Raw genomic sequence first — 16301 nt, 5'->3', positions numbered from 1 at the left:
CACCTACATACAGTATGTTGTTTTTTTGGAACATTAACATTGTCACTTATTAGTCTTGACACTGTTTGAACCTGTGATCACTATGTGCTTTAAAAGTTCTCGATCACACAAACAGCCTAATGTAAATATGACCTTCAACAGGGCACTTGTCAGGATGGTGTTAAAGGTGGACTTGGGGTGAACCATGATTCTCATACTGGAGATAGAAGGCCAATGAGGGGTCCTCTCTGAGACATTTAATTTCCTTGAAAAACAGTTGGAAAATTTGTAGAAAAAGATAAGTTAAGAGTTCGTGCCTGAGCTATGATGCTGGATGAAGTTCTGAGACAAACCCTGAACATCCACATCCGTACCCATGAGCATCTAATACTGTAGCTGCCTCTATTAAGGGGAGCAGCTGCCGGAAGCGATGTTATTATGCCCACCCAACTGTCAGGGAGGCAAGGACAGAGCTGAATTCTTTGCCTTAGCATGCCCTCAAGTGACATTCAGATGATGACTGTGCCACAGACGCAAGAAAATGAAAGACAATAGGAAAGTAACTAGTAAGTAAATAGTAAGTAAGAGTTGTACCTTTTAACCTTAAAAAACAATTTTCAATGTACAGTACCAGGGAGATAATCTGAGGACTACAAAACTTGCCCTGCTATGGTCAAATAACTTTTCAACAAGTTTAATTTTAATACTGTACATTATTCAATACATTGCAGAGTACACAAACATACTTTGGATTTGAAACATTTTCATGGGCACACTTACTGTATACATAAACATCTGCCCTGTGGGTAGTATTTGAAAACCATTGAGAGACCCTGGGGAATTAATATACAGTAATACATTATCAGCAATTCTACTTATACTGTACATGCTGTCCCTGAAATCCATACAGTAATCAATAATGGAAGGCCTGTAGAACTGTTCACTGTAGAACTGTCACTGTTCAAATGATTTTATTGATATTTTATTGCTGTAAATGTAATTAAAGGAGTATTTAACAGAGGTTAAAGAGGAATGACAGAAACCTATTTTGCTTTCACCTCAGCTACTCTGATGTCACTTCCAAACTGCAATAAAAAAACACAGTAAGCCTTCCCCTTCCTCATGTGCATTGTCCTTTTAATCTTAACTGACATATTTGTGATCCAGAAGCAGACCAAAGATTTTTAATGCCATATTTAAAGCCCCCTATTGCATTCTGCTGAACACGTTTCCATTTCTTCTTCATCTCCTTGATGATTGCTCCTCCAGCAAGAGGCTTGTCAAATCTGATCTTTTGCTAAGGAAAAGTCTTCAGCTACTTCTATAACTCTAAAATTAATTGGAATCATTCCCTAATTTTCGGTGTATCCTGAACTTTCCCAGGCATCTCAAATGGCTCTAACTTATCGGTTTCTGATCAACACAGCTTACATTTCACATGACCTTAATAGTATTGTCTACACTTTCTCCTTTCCATTTTCAAAAGTTCAAGAATTTGGCTCCAAACGTCAGTCCAGATCTTTGCCCTTTTACTCCTTATTTTGAGCTCATATGTAAAGCACCCAATGAACAAAACCTCCAGATTCCCCAAAAAACATTTTATAGGGAAATACCCAACATACTTTAAGTTCACACTGGACTGTTTGAAAGTGTTTCAAATAGAAAGCTGCATGTTGAAAAATTGTTTTCCTCTTATCTATTTCATCTGTCATTGCAAGGATTTGTTTAAAGTCAAGTTATTTACAATTAAGGTATACAGTACCTGACTGAAATTCCTTTTTTCATAAATTGCTATTATGTATCTTACATCTCTTATCCACAAATTATCTTCCCCAAAAAGGCCTTTGACACATGTGTGTTCAAAATTCTACAATATTGTGCATGTCTATACAGACTATTAGTCTGGTTGCCATTTCCCTTTGGTTGATAAATCTCTAGAAATCCTCTTCCTGTTAGCCTTCTTTGTCTGCGTTAGATGCTGTGAATTCATACTGTAGCTTTCTTGTCATCATGCCCGAAACTGAAAAGTCTCTTTCACTTCCATGAAACATGATTTCTCAATAAACAATTTACTGACCATTCTTTTTAAATAGTCACATCCTTCTCAGCAGCCCATAGAGGATTGAGAAGAGAAGCATACTGTGCGTACGCATGTGTCAAGCCATTGGGTGTGCAATAATGGGATCTTTAAAAAACAGACAGGTCCAGATTAACAAACACACCAAACACAACAGCTGTGAAGTTCTTAAATTGCCTCCCTGGGGATGAATAAAGTATTTTTAATTGAAATTAGATAAAACCCTAGTGCCTTTTTTTTCATTGCAGGGAATTCAAAACACCAAAACCAAAAACCCATAACAAAAGCCTGTGCTCCTTTTTGAGCTACTAAGTAAACGTCTTAACAAAGTCATTAACATGGCCGAGCAGCTACACCACTTACAGGCCTCCATACAAACAAAATCTCTCGTAGACTACATAATAACAGCACCAATAGTAAAGGGTTTCTTGCAGTTAAAGAAAGAGACTGGTATAATTATTAACCACTTAATCCAATCTGGGGTCAAAGGGGGCCAGAGCCTATCCCATCAAGGCGCTATTTGATATTCAATATGGCGCCATGAGTGCGGCAGCCTGTTGCAGCAGCTCCAGTTAGTTTGGGATTTGTGTGTCCTTTTTGTTGTTACTACCGGTAGTTACATTAGTTTTAGTTTGGGATATCGTTTACTTTCGTTTTTGTTTCTGTGTTTTTTTTTACTCTCGGAGTCAAATAGAGCCAACTCTATTTTCTTAGGAGACTCAGGTCTCTGAGCAACTTTTTAAATCGGCGTCTACTACGAGCAAACCGGGCTCTTTTGTTTACACCATAGACCAGCTCTTCATGTTACGGAAGCCGGCAGTGTTCTCGGGTGAGCGATTGGAGATCCCCAGAGAACTAATTCAACGGAGTAGAGGCTGTAGATCCGGAGCAACATATCGGGCTAAAAAAAGGAGGTATAAACCTTCTTTACCCTCCATCATAATGGGGAATGTACGATCTCTTGCCAAGCGGCGCTAACAAGGAGCCAGTCGGAATATCGTGAGTCCTCTATTATGTGCTTCACAGAGACTTGGTTGAATGTACTGGTTCCCGACGCTAACGCTACAATAGAGGGTTTTCAGATGGTGTGATTTTAATCATGTTTCGCTCTCCTCTACCCTGCCTACTTTTAGTCAGTTTGTTAAATGCCCTACTAGTGATAACAAGACTTTGGACTTGCTGTATGCTAATGTCAAGAATGCCTACAGCTCCACATCACTCCCCCCCCCTTGGCAGATCTAACCACAACCTTGTTCACCTCCTATCTCTGTACAAGCCTCTTGTACTACAGCAACCAGTAACCACCAGGACAGTGAAGAGATGGTCAGCTGAGGCTAATGATGCACTGATGGACTGTTTTGAAACAATGGACTGGGAGATACTCTGTGAGCCTTATGGAGAGGACATTGATGGTCTTACCCACTGCATCACTGACTGCATAAACTTCTGTGTTGACAGTGCAGTGCCCACCAGGAAAGTGCGCTGCTTCTCCAATAATAAACACTGGGTCACCAGTGATCTGAAGGCCATCCTTAATAGGAAAAAGAGGGCTTTCCAGGCAAGTGACAAGGAGGAGCTGAAGTGAGCACAGAAAGAGCTGAAGGTGAGAGTTAGGGAGAGCAAGGTGGCTTATGGGAGGAAATGGAGGACAGGCTGAGGGAAAGCAATGTGAGAGAAGTGTGGAATGGCATGAAGAAGATCTCTGGATACAAGTTGTCAGGCGGCCAACAGAGTGAGGGAGGCCTGGAGAGGGCCAATGAGCTGAATCTTTTCTTTAACAGATTCGATACAGGGTCCACTGTCCATTCACCTCATAGGCCTTCACACCAGACACCCTCTTCATGTCCTCAGTCACCCCATCATGTGATCCCTCCTACTCCTACTCCATCTTCCCCTGCCCTCCTCAGCCTATCCATCACAGCTGACCAGGCAGAAGGGAGTTGAGGAGACTACATGCAGGGAAGGCAGCGGGTCCTGATGGTGTCAGCTCCAGGGTGCTAAAGATCTGTGTGGACCAACTGGGTTCAGTGCTACAGTACATCTTCAACCTCAACCTGAGATTAGAAAAGGTTCTGATGCTCTGGAAGACATCTTGCCTGGTGCCAGTACCCAAAAAGGGACACCCTAAAGTCTTGTATGACTACAGACCAGTGGCACTTACATTACACCTAATGAAAACTCTGGAAAGGCTTGTACTGGACCACCTTAGAACCCTGGTGAGTACAGCACTGGACCCCCTGCAGTTTGCCTACCAGTCACACTTGGGAGTGGAGGATGCAGTCATCTATCTGCTACACAGAGCTAACTCTCACCTGGAGAAGACGGGGAGCATTGTGAGAATTATGTTCTTTGACTTTTCCAGTGTCTTTAACACCATCCATCCACCTTTACTGAGAGATAAGCTAAGGGCGGCGCAAGTGGACACTCCCCTGCTGTCCTGGATTATAGACTATCTGACATGAAGGCCACGGTATGTACGGCTACAGAGCTGTGTGTCCGAACAGGTTGTAAGCAGTATTGGGGCTCCACAGGGGACTGTCCTTGCTCCATTCCTGTTCACCTTTTACACCTCTGACTTCAGGTACAACTCTGAGACATGTCATCTGCAGAAGTTTTCGGATGACTCTGCAATTGTGGGGTGTATTAGAGAGGGGAGGGAGGAGGAATATAGGAGGTTGATTACCAATTTTGTGGAGTGGTGTCAACTTAACCATCTCCAGTTTTACACCAGCAAGACCAAAGAAATGATCTTCGACTTTCGAAGGAATAAGTCTCCGCTGAACCCTGTTTCCATCCAGGGTGAGGACATAGAGGGCGTACATTCCTACAAGTACTTAGGGGTACACCTGGATGATAAGCTGGAGTGGTCTGGTAACACTGACGCCCTGTACAAGAAAGGTCAGAGCCAACTCTATTTTCTTAGGAGACTCAGGTCCTTCTTAGGACTCACACATTTTTTATGAATCAGTGGTGGCGGCGGCCATCTTCTACGCTGTTGTGTGCTGGGGCAGCAGCATAATGACAAGAGATGCAAATATGCTCAATAAATTTATCAAGAAGGCTGGTACTGTGTTGGGGATGAGCCTTGACCCCATGGAGGTGGTGGCTGAGAGGAGAATGCTGACCAAGCTCACAGCCATCATGAACAACACCTCTCATCCGCTTCATGGGACTGTTACTGGGCAGCGGAGCACTTTTAGCAACAGACTGCTCCAGCTACGGTGTTCAAGGGAACGTTTCCGCAGGTCTTTCCTCCCAGCGGCTGTCAGGGTGTATTACGCTGCCCTAGGCTAGGACTGTTAGCCCTTCATTTGCTCGTCTATGGACAGCATGTTTGCTCCATTGTACTTTTTGGACAATCAGTCTGTATAAACCTATGCACATTTTGCACATATTTTATTGTTTTTACAGTGACTATGATCAGCACATTTTGGACACACCTATGTATTTATTTATTTTTATTTATTTTGTTGTCTTTTGTTTTATAACTATTCTGATGTCTGTTTTGCTTGTCTTGGGCTGGACTGCTGTAACACATCAGTTTCCCTACGGGATTAATAAAGTATTATCTATCTATCAAGAAACAGGCAGAAGACAGGATACACCCTGAATGGGACACCAATCAATTTTAGGGGGGACATACTGTAGACACAAACACAGAGATGCATACATTCACACCAGGACCATTTTTTCCAAAAGCCAATTAATCTACCTGTATGTCTCTGGACTGAAGAGGAAACTCACACAAATACAGGGAGAACATATAATCTCCATGTAGACAGTGGAATTGAACCCAGAGTCCCAACATTGGCAGAAATGCTAACCACTGGGTCAATGTGCAGCCCTCCATTTTTTGTTTTACAGTATCTGAAAAACAGAAATTTAATAACTTGTCACTAATGTAGATACCACCTTATACATGAAAAAAAAAGTCTAGTAGAAGCTTACAAGTTAGAATACAAAACATATTTGATTTACACAACAAAAAGTAATTTTATTGGAGCTGGGCTCTATACTGTACATGCATCTAGTTTGGTTATGTTTCAGTCCTCCCCCGCCTCAATTGGAATCTTTTGATTTTCAAACACAAAAGGAACTAACTCATGTGTGGGTGCCAGCACTTTCAAAGCCTCAAATGAGAGTGAAATATATAGCAAATTAATTTCATTATACAGAGGATTTGTTTCACCTTTATATACAGTAAGTAAGATTATGTGGTAGAGATCCATACACATATACAGTGTACTAGAGAAAATGTAGGTAATGTACATGAAATTCAGAAAACCATGAACAGTAGACATTCTGGTGTTTTGCAGTAATATCTATTGTAATGGATTAGTGGGTTCTACAGGCATTATTTCCTTGTACTAAGTGTTACTTTTGAAAGTTTTTGATTCTTAGTCATACAGAGAACATGAATATTGGGATGTAACGCCACTGTAGAGAAAACCGGTTCAGGGACGCCAAATAATGTAGGGAAAAGTGGCTCTCTGAAGGCACCAGTTCTGTAGGGTTTGGGCATTTAGTGAGACAATTATTAATTGTAGCAGTAAATCACAAAGTTGATTCTTTTGATGGCTTTAGAATCCAACCATGCGACATAACTCAAACAACGCGCACACACAGGTACTAATACACGAGGATACATTTATTAATACATAGAATATGCATATAAACCTAACAGATCTTATCGAGAGGGTTATCAGAATACAAAAGGTATATATTCAGTCAGTTACGAAGTGTTACACATATCAAGAGGACATACGTTCAGTATATCATTCATTAAGACCGTTTCGTAAAGTGAACTTGGTTACAACTTCTACATTAGATACTCAAACAAGTACATACAGTGCCTTGCGAAAGTATTCGGCCCCCTTGAACTTTTCAACCTTTTGCCACATTTCAGGCCTCAAACATAAAGATATAAATTTTTTATTTTATGTGAAGAATCACCAACAAGTGGGACACAATTGTGAAGTGGAACGAAATCTATTGGATTTTTGAAACTTTTTTAACTAATAAAAAAATGAAAAGTGGGGCGTGCAAAATTATTCGGCCCCCTTGCGTTAATACTTTGTAGAGCCACCTTTTGCTGCGATTACAGCTGCAAGTCGCTTGGGGTATGTCTCTATCAGTTTTGCACATCGAGAGACTGAAATTCTTGCCCATTCTTCCTTGCAAAACAGCTCGAGCTCAGTGAGGTTGGATGGAGAGCGTTTGTGAACAGCAGTTTTCAGCTCTTTCCACAGATTCTCGATTGGATTCAGGTCTGGACTTTGACTTGGCCATTCAAACACCTGGATACGTTTATTTGTGAACCATTCCTTTGTAGATTTTGCTGTATGTTTGGGATCATTGTCTTGTTGGAAGATAAATCTCCGTCCCAGTTTCAGGTCTTTTGCAGACTCCAACAGGTTTTCATCCAGAATGGTCCTGTATTTGGCTGCATCCATCTTCCCCTCAATTTTAACCATCTTCCCTGTCCCTGCTGAAGAAAAGCAGGCCCAAACCATGATGCTGCCACCACCATGTTTGACAGTGGGGATGGTGTGTTGAGGGTGATGAGCTGTGTTGCTTTTACGCCAAACATATCGTTTTGCATTGTGGCCAAAAAGTTCGATTTTGGTTTCATCTGACCAGAGCACCTTCTTCCACATGTTTGGGGTGTCTCCCAGGTGGCTTGTGGCAAACTTTAGACGAGACTTTTTATGGATATCTTTGAGAAATGGCTTTCTTCTTGCCACTCTTCCATAAAGGCCAGATTTGTGCAGTGTAAGACTGATTGTTGTCCTATGGACAGACTCTCCCACCTCAGCTGTAGTTCTCTGCAGTTCATCCAGAGTGATCATGGGCCTCTTGACTGCATCTCTGATCAGTCTTCTCCTTGTCTGAGCTGAAAGTTTAGAGGGACGGCCAGGTCTTGGTAGATTTGCAGTGGTCTGATACTCCTTCCATTTCAAGATGATCGCTTGCACTGTGCTCCTTGGGATGTTTGAAGCTTGGGAAATCTTTTTGTATCCAAATCCGGCTTTAAACTTCTCCACAACAGTATTACGGACCTGCCTGGTGTGTTCCTTGGTCTTCATGATGCTCTCTGCGCTTTCAACAGAACCTTGAGACTATCACAGAGCAGGTGCATTTATACAGAGACTTGATTACACACAGGTGGATTCTATTTATCACCATCAGTCATTTAGGACAACATTGGATCATTCAGAGATCCTCGCTGAACTTCTGGAGTGAGTTTGCTGCACTGAAAGTAAAGGGGCCGAATAATTTTGCACGCCCCACTTTTCATTTTTTTATTAGTTAAAAAAGTTTCAAAATTCCAATAGATTTCGTTCCACTTCACAATTGTGTCCCACTTGTTGGTGATGCTTCACATAAAATAAAAAATTTATATCTTTATGTTTGAAGCCTGAAATGTGGCAAAAGGTTGAAAAGTTCAAGGGGGCCGAATACTTTCGCAAGGCACTGTAACTCTTAGGAATTAAATTGATATCAACTGGTTGGGATAACAATTGAATTCTCGAGCTGTAATGCATTGAAGTTGAATACTCATCCAATCTTTGGGGATTCAGATCATCTGCGGGCACAAAGAAACAGTTGCAGGCTGTTGCTGTCCAATCCGCGCTCTCTGGCTCGGTGCCAGGCTGTGCTGTGCGGCTTGCGACTAGCAAAGTTTGTGCACAGGAGAAAAGATGACTGTGGGTCCCAGCAAGTCAGGAAGAGGACCGGTTCATTCCTGTTGAAGAGCTAGTTCTGAATAGTAATTCAGCTGTCCACAGTTCCGACCTGTTCACGAGGCCTGCTGCTGGTTACTCTCTGACAACCTCCACTCTAGACTCTTAGAACAAAGGAAAGTTCTGGCACTCGGACACACTGGCCGTTCCGTGGTTGTCCGGGCTGAGTCTCAGGATGGTCAGGAGGCGCGCTGCGAGAATGTCCTGCCCTTGGGAGCCTTCTGCTCCTGGGCCGTCCTGCCCTGGAATTCTCCTTTGAATTCCCTTTAGAATTGTTGGATCTGGATCTGAATCTGAATCTGAATCTGAATCTCAATCTTGTCGAATCTCCCAGGCTCTCTGTGTTGCCTGTTTTTACCTGGAGGAACTTCAGCTCATTGATTGGCTGAAAGTTCCATGGGCATCAGAGTCCCACGTGGGTTACTCGGCCCTACCGGTCCCTGATTGGTTGATCAAGGTGAGATATGAGTCACTTAGTCCTGACACTTAGGAATGCAATCCAGATGTCCAACTCGTACTCCCTAGACAGATAGGCGCCAATGGGTGACCATTGATCATGATAGCCAGGCTTAGCTAAGTGCATCCCCCTTTGGGAGCTGTCCTTGGACCTTAAATCACCTTGCATGAATGGTTTCTCTGTGGCTGCACCACAGAGATGAACAGAGAAATGAGGCCTAATTTGGGAAAGCTCAGAAACACTTAATTCTGCCTTATTATTAAGCCTCGCCGCTACACCACCATGCAACAAAACATGTCCAGGAAAAGTCTGTGGAAATGGTAGTACAAACAAAGAGTTTGTAGCAGTGTTTGTAAACAAGGAGAGATAACCCCAACAAAAAACAAAACAAAACAAAACTGTAAACTTGTAAAATGGTTTTGGTTTTAGTGTCGTAATGAGATATATAATTCAGACCTTGTGTCCATGGTAACATGACCAATCTTTCAATGCCCCAGCTCCACGGGAATTGTGACAGCAGGTCCCAGTTCTTCTATAGATTTTCAGAAAGTACTACTTTAGTAATAAAAACAAACTTATCTACTGCATCTCAAGAAAAGGGAGTCCATTCAAATAATATGAATTGTGACATCTCTGTGTATCACCCCTCTAGAGAGTAACAGCCTTCTTACAAATAAAATACACAATAATATACTATATGTCCAGGTTTGTGTCAAACCCCCCTTGGCTAAAACATCCCAGAGAACTGCAGTCATAAAAGTCCCACAATGGACATTAAAAGGCTTAAAGATGATTTTATTGCAGTGTCTTGAAACAAAGAATGCTCCACAAAAAACAACCATTAATAGCACTATTCAAACCTATACTAAATACTAAATACTTATACTAAATAAACTTTGTTTGTATTAAACAAAACTAATTACTCTCATGTGTGAATATGCATTTCTACAACCAATAATGTGATAATTGTTGGCAAGATGGCGCCATTCCTTGGTCACATCTTGTATGTAGCTCTCTTGTTTATGTTGTTTATTTTTGTGTTATGTCTTGTTTTTTATGTAAAACATACAGTACATGTGCAGCCATCACCCACTATCAAGAAACACTCTTGGACTTTAGATTGGATTGACTTCAGTGGAAACACATGTATATGACTTTGCTTCTCATGCACAGGGACAAGAATGCAAGACCTATGACTACAACCATTTACAGCAGTAACCACATTGTTACAGTAAGTTCACTGATGACACCAGAGTTATAGGCTGATCAGCAGCAACAATGACTACATATACAGTAGGAATAAGGTAGAGCATCTTACAAGATGATGCCTTGACAACAATCTGACTCTGAATGTGAACAAGACCAAAGAACTCATTGTGGACTTTAGGAGACACAAAGGTAGTCATACCCCAGTCAACATCAATGGCACAGGAGGGGGAATTGTCAGCTGCTTCAGATTCCTCAGACAAATTTCCCCCAACTTGACCTGGTCTCACAACACTGTAGCCAGTTTTGAAAAGGCACAACAACAATTCCACTTTTGTGGTGCATAAAGAAATGTGGTAAGGGGAAGCAACAACCCATGACCTTTGAACTCGGCACCACACAAAGTGTCCCCACTAGTGGCATCATTGCATGGTAAGGCAATACTACCAAAATGACAAAGACGCTGTACAAAGGGTTGTGGCAATGGCACATACAGTAGTATTATAGGATGTGTCTTACCATCAATCAATGAAATTTGCACCATCCACTGTCGTAATAAACCCGTAATAAATTTGCATCATCCACTGTCGTAATAAAGCCCAATCCATTATTTAGAATCCCAACCATCCCAGTCACAAGCTGTTCTCTAAACTGCCCTTGGCAAGTGGTACTGCACCATTAAAGCACTGACTACTAGACCTAAGAACAGCTTCTACCTTACGGAAGTGTGTATCCTCAACAGTTAACTATGCAATGCCTCCGAATTCAATACACCACTGCACTCTGCGCTTTGGCTACCACATATTTATTGCTCTGTACATACTGTCATTATTATTTACAGTTCTGCAATATACTGTGAAATATACATTGTATGGTGTTATCTGTTGTACTGTGTTGTCTGTCATACTGTGCATGTCTTGAGGCACAGCGCGAATAAGAATACCATCGAACATGTACATATGGCAAATAAACTCCTCTATCTATCTTATTTTATAACCTGCTGTGTCTATTTACAAAAAGTAGAGGCCTTTTAGTGGCCTACAGTGGCAGATTTGTTGCAACTGCATTCCCTTTCATCTACTGTACCTTCTGTTTAGAATAGAGAACAGTGTCAAAGTGTGAGCTCCAAAGGAACAAATAGAAGTTCATTCCATGCTGACATGTAAAAAAGAATGAAAAAATGATAAGACTTTGGAGCCTTAAGATAGGTGTGTGCAATTCAATAATCTATTTCAGTAATATAGTCTATCTGTTGTTATTATTAAACACCACCACTATACTTAAAAGGTTATGTTTTAACCTTTTAAAATAATATAAGTGGCCAAGTAAATTTCTAAATTTTAAAGTTTTTTGTGAAATTCTTCATTCTTTAAATGTTGAAAACATCCTTCAAAGCATTGAAAGATGTACATTTAGAAGTGATGCACAGAACAAAGCTCTCTTGATACATAATTGCAGAACTGTCATTGCCCACTCATTATCTGCACTCTTCTGTAATTTAGAATTATATACTGGCTGTTGCACTGAATATTTTAAATGTTTGGGAGAGAACTGAATGGAGTTAAAACATACTTAATGGTTTGACATGTTTGTCGAAACTACCATGGGATTTAAAATATATAATCTACATCTCTTGCTTATATTACGTTATATGAAAATATATTATATTTTTTATTTCATTTATTAATTTACTGTGAGTTTTGCAAAGGATTTTAATACATTTTTAGAGTCATGATACAATATTATTTTGGATGCAATGCTGGAACATAATTCAAACTCAGAACTACAGCATATTGTTACATTGGGGGATTACGAAAACGGTTAATATGTACAAACTGACCGAGAGGTTTAGTCAATAAGTAAAATAAATATTCATAACACCCAACTTGTAAAAATTTATCCAGAGTATACCAGAGCGGTTGGTATAAATAGAGGCACGTGAATTCTTTGTTTTCTGGCACAGCTTTGCTGAAAAGTGTAATAATTCAGGCACAGATGGCTAAACAAATGTTTATAACAAGAACAATATGAACACTACACTACACACAACAAAACATACAACATGCAAGTTACTATATTTACAGAATGAATAGTACAGACAAGGCATTTCAGAGGTCTACCGTCCTAAAAAAAACCCCACACTACTACAAAATATAAGAAAGCACTTTTATCTTCACCTTTCTGAAATTATTACACACATGAAGTTGTACCTAGCATTTGGAAAATTGAAAGTGCATTGACCATTCCAAAAAAGGGCAACAAAACTGGAACCATCCAAAAATATATTACTTCTGATACATATTGTTATAAAGAGAGTTAAACTAGATTTGCATCTCTGATGGTATCAGGATTATAAAGAATAGGCATCAAGGATTTAAAAACCACAGTCTTTGTTCAACAGTTGTTTTAGACTTTTTTGAAGTGGTGACTATAGATAAATCTATCACAGTCCAAGCTGCATATGGGTTGAGAATTAATCTGCATGAAAACAGTGCCAGTACTGAACATTAAGTTCACATTTGGGTCATATAATTAGTGTAATATAAAGGAGATGGATATATATATACAGTATATATATATATTAGGCCTACTATTCTCCTATATTTACTGTATATTGATAGTTTTTATTTTGTAGAATTGCTATACTTGTGAAATTTGTAAATTGAACACAAAAAGGAGGTTTGAACATGCAAGTGAAATATACAAAAATGGCCATTATTCAGAATTTAATACTCCACAAATTACATTTATTGTGAAGAATGAACAGTAACAAAAAATGCTTCCATGGAAGTTAGCAATTTATTAAATCTTTTTGAAATTGCACACATTTGATCGAGCTACTTTGAAAAAACACATTTAAAAAAAACATATAAAATGTTCTTTTCAAATGTAGTTCATTTAGCAGACAAAGCACATCATACCAAAATAAGTATATATTTTTTCTTTTGCAGGAAATGCATACAGGGAATGTTTAGAAAATGGGACATGGGCTTTTAAGAGCAACTACTCCAACTGTGAAGCAATCTTGGAAGAAAAGGTAGGCATTTTTTATTTTTGAAATATTCATGACCTCTTTTTACTCCACCATATTATCACTGTATAAACCTATTATCAAGTGTATGACAGTACACATTTTAAAATAATGGCCAGATGCAGAAATTGAATTTAATTTCCTGAAACATCTGTTTTTCCCACAGTTAACTCCACTTTCTTGCTTCCTCTTGGTGTATTTAAATAAATCCCTAGAACAAAATCATTTCTTTACATTCTGCATTAAAAGCTGTCTTTACACAGCAACATGGTGTACTTCTGATACAACACATTTCAAAATGTGATTTCAATAGTTTACAATGAATATAAACAGTGGTTAGTTCACATCATGATTCATGCAAACTCTTGCTCTCACCTGTGGCGAGACCAGCGGTTTCCCGTCTGTTTGTGACAACATGGCAACCGTACAATACTTTCACAAAGTTCACAATTTTACATTTAATTTGAGATTGTATAATTTATCTTACTATCAATTAATTTATTTTGTTACTGAGATTTTATAACCACTTTGAGAAATTGGGACTATAGTTCCCCTTTAAGCCTCTCTCATTTATAACGAAAAACCAGTGAGGCTGTTGCAAGGCAGAAAGGTTTTATACATAAGAAAGCAGAAGTGAAAGAATTTATTTGGACTTTTTCCTTTTTGTCCACTTAACAATTTATTGTCTCTGAGGGCATATGGCTCAATGCCCTGCATTTGTTTATTTTAGATCCCTCCATTGACACATCTTTTGTTTTGCCCAATTTACCATTGATTTGAACCTATTCAAGCTCTTGTTAGACATTTCCAAAATGTCAGTTCAATATAAAGATAAGTTGTTTTTTTTCTGTGCTGAGACAATTGTAAAATAAATACAATGTGGAAATAAATAAAATTGTAGATATTTTACTCAGGCCCTGTTTGGAAATATCGTATTAGGAAACGTTTAATTGCCTATGAGATACTATGATCTACTGTCCATTATATATATATATTAATGTACTATATTTTAAAGTGTAAGTTGTTAATGTATATTGACTGAATATTCATGATACTGTTATTGACAGAATTATTCATTATGCTCATTTTAGCAGGGAAAGCTAGCTGCTATTATACAAACATGCCCAAGAGAATGTGCTCATGATTATTTTTCTAGGCACAGTATAAATATTCAGGTGGGTAGCTCGTCAGCATGCGTAGGCTGCAAAGGAACATTTAGACCTTGTGTCTCCTTTCTTCTTTTTTCAACATGGAATAAACCTACAGTATCACTTGTTCCCAGGTATACTGTAAATGTGTTTAAAGTCTTAGGCCATTACACTACTGATTATGCCCTGTGACAGACTCCATTGGGCTTGCTTAATCTTTTTTATTCTTTTGTATTCTTTGATGAAACACATGATTTATCATCTGTGACAATGTGTCATTTGGGGATGAAAGTCAAATTGATCTTCATGATGAATGCTTTAGGTCTGTAGTCTAATAAATATGAGACTCAGGCCTGAAATCTTCAAGTTTTATCACTTACAGTAGCTAATCTTTATATCTACCCAACCTTCTTAAATCATCTCAAGAGACAACATCATCACAGTTTGCAATTAGTGTGTAAACCTGATGTAACCTTGCAACACTATTTTAAACAGAACATCACTTAAAACACCACCCTCTTTAACAGTCTGCAGCAAAATCCATGATTAGTTCTATAATACTATTGTTCCAAGCCACAGATCACAGAGATGAAACTCTTGAAATAAATGCATACAGAATGCAGCAGTACTGAAGTTGCACAATAACACAATAACGTGCTCTCATTCATGCAGGAAAAAATTGAAACATTTGGTGCTATAAATTTTGTATTGAGTGTTATGTAGTGTTTTAGCAACTTTCGCTTTTATGGACACATAACAAGAAAAATTGCGTTTTGTGTTAAATTCACATTTTATTTTTTCTTTACCTACTAATCTTTACAGATAGGGTGAAAAATGAAAGTTATTATAGCACTACAGTACTTTAGTCAACATATACTTTATATACAGTACAGTATACAGATCAAAGAATTATACTTTTTCATCATGAATTGCAACTCACTATCGAAGTGAAAATATTAAAAACCTAGTATCAGGAATGATCTCCCTACAGAATGCATTAGCAATACTAGCAGTGTTGATATAGTGTGTTTACATGTATGACATACAGTAGTGTATATTGTATATATTAATAAACTGCATATATTGTGCAGTATAACAAATTTTGATACAAAACAATTTTATCTGGATAAAATGGTAAGTTTTACAACATTTGCAAATATAAGTACTTCTGAAAAACAGAAGACAATCAGATGTCCTGACACCCTTCCTGTGTAGCTACAGCTAGGCATTGATTCTATGCATGTTATCTTGGTTAGAAGAAAAAAAACTATGGATGTTATCTTGGTTAGAAGAAAAAAAAACTATCACTAACTACATCTTTACATTGTTTTCTTGTTGTCTTACTATTGTAATTCTAGCTCTGTGTGGCCATGATAGAAATAGATCTGGATTGACTTGCAGAACCAGAAAAAAATGATGGCTCAAAGCAACTAATTCAATTCTAATTCAATACCACCCCTTTTCAGTTCAATTCAGATTCCATCCATTTCCTTTAGTTTTGATTTCAGTTCAATGCAATTGCACCCATGTACAGTACCTTGCAAGAAATATTAAGATTTTCCAATCTTAATATTTGTACCATTTCGTACCATGTACCATTTTATTAAATAATTTATATACATTTTTAAAATATTATAATTTATTTGAAACCTGAATGTTC

The 16301-nt window shown here is 38.7% G+C and overlaps 1 protein-coding gene across 4 annotated transcripts in view; it reads left to right on the top strand.

Moving 5' to 3' along the window:
- LOC102683391 (corticotropin-releasing factor receptor 2) overlaps positions 1 to 16301 on the top strand; it is a 136418-nt gene that overhangs the window by 82211 nt on the left and 37906 nt on the right. For all 4 annotated transcript variants that reach the window (XM_015354327.2, XM_015354326.2, XM_015354325.2 and 1 more), the window contains one exon: positions 13414 to 13499. In XM_015354327.2, coding sequence (XP_015209813.1) covers positions 13414 to 13499 — 86 coding nt within the window. The remainder of the gene's footprint in view (positions 1 to 13413; positions 13500 to 16301) is intronic.

The sequence above is a fragment of the Lepisosteus oculatus genome, chromosome 6 (assembly GCF_040954835.1).
Source record: "Lepisosteus oculatus isolate fLepOcu1 chromosome 6, fLepOcu1.hap2, whole genome shotgun sequence".
NCBI lineage: Eukaryota > Metazoa > Chordata > Actinopteri > Semionotiformes > Lepisosteidae > Lepisosteus > Lepisosteus oculatus.
This window is presented reverse-complemented; position numbering and strand designations above follow the sequence as displayed.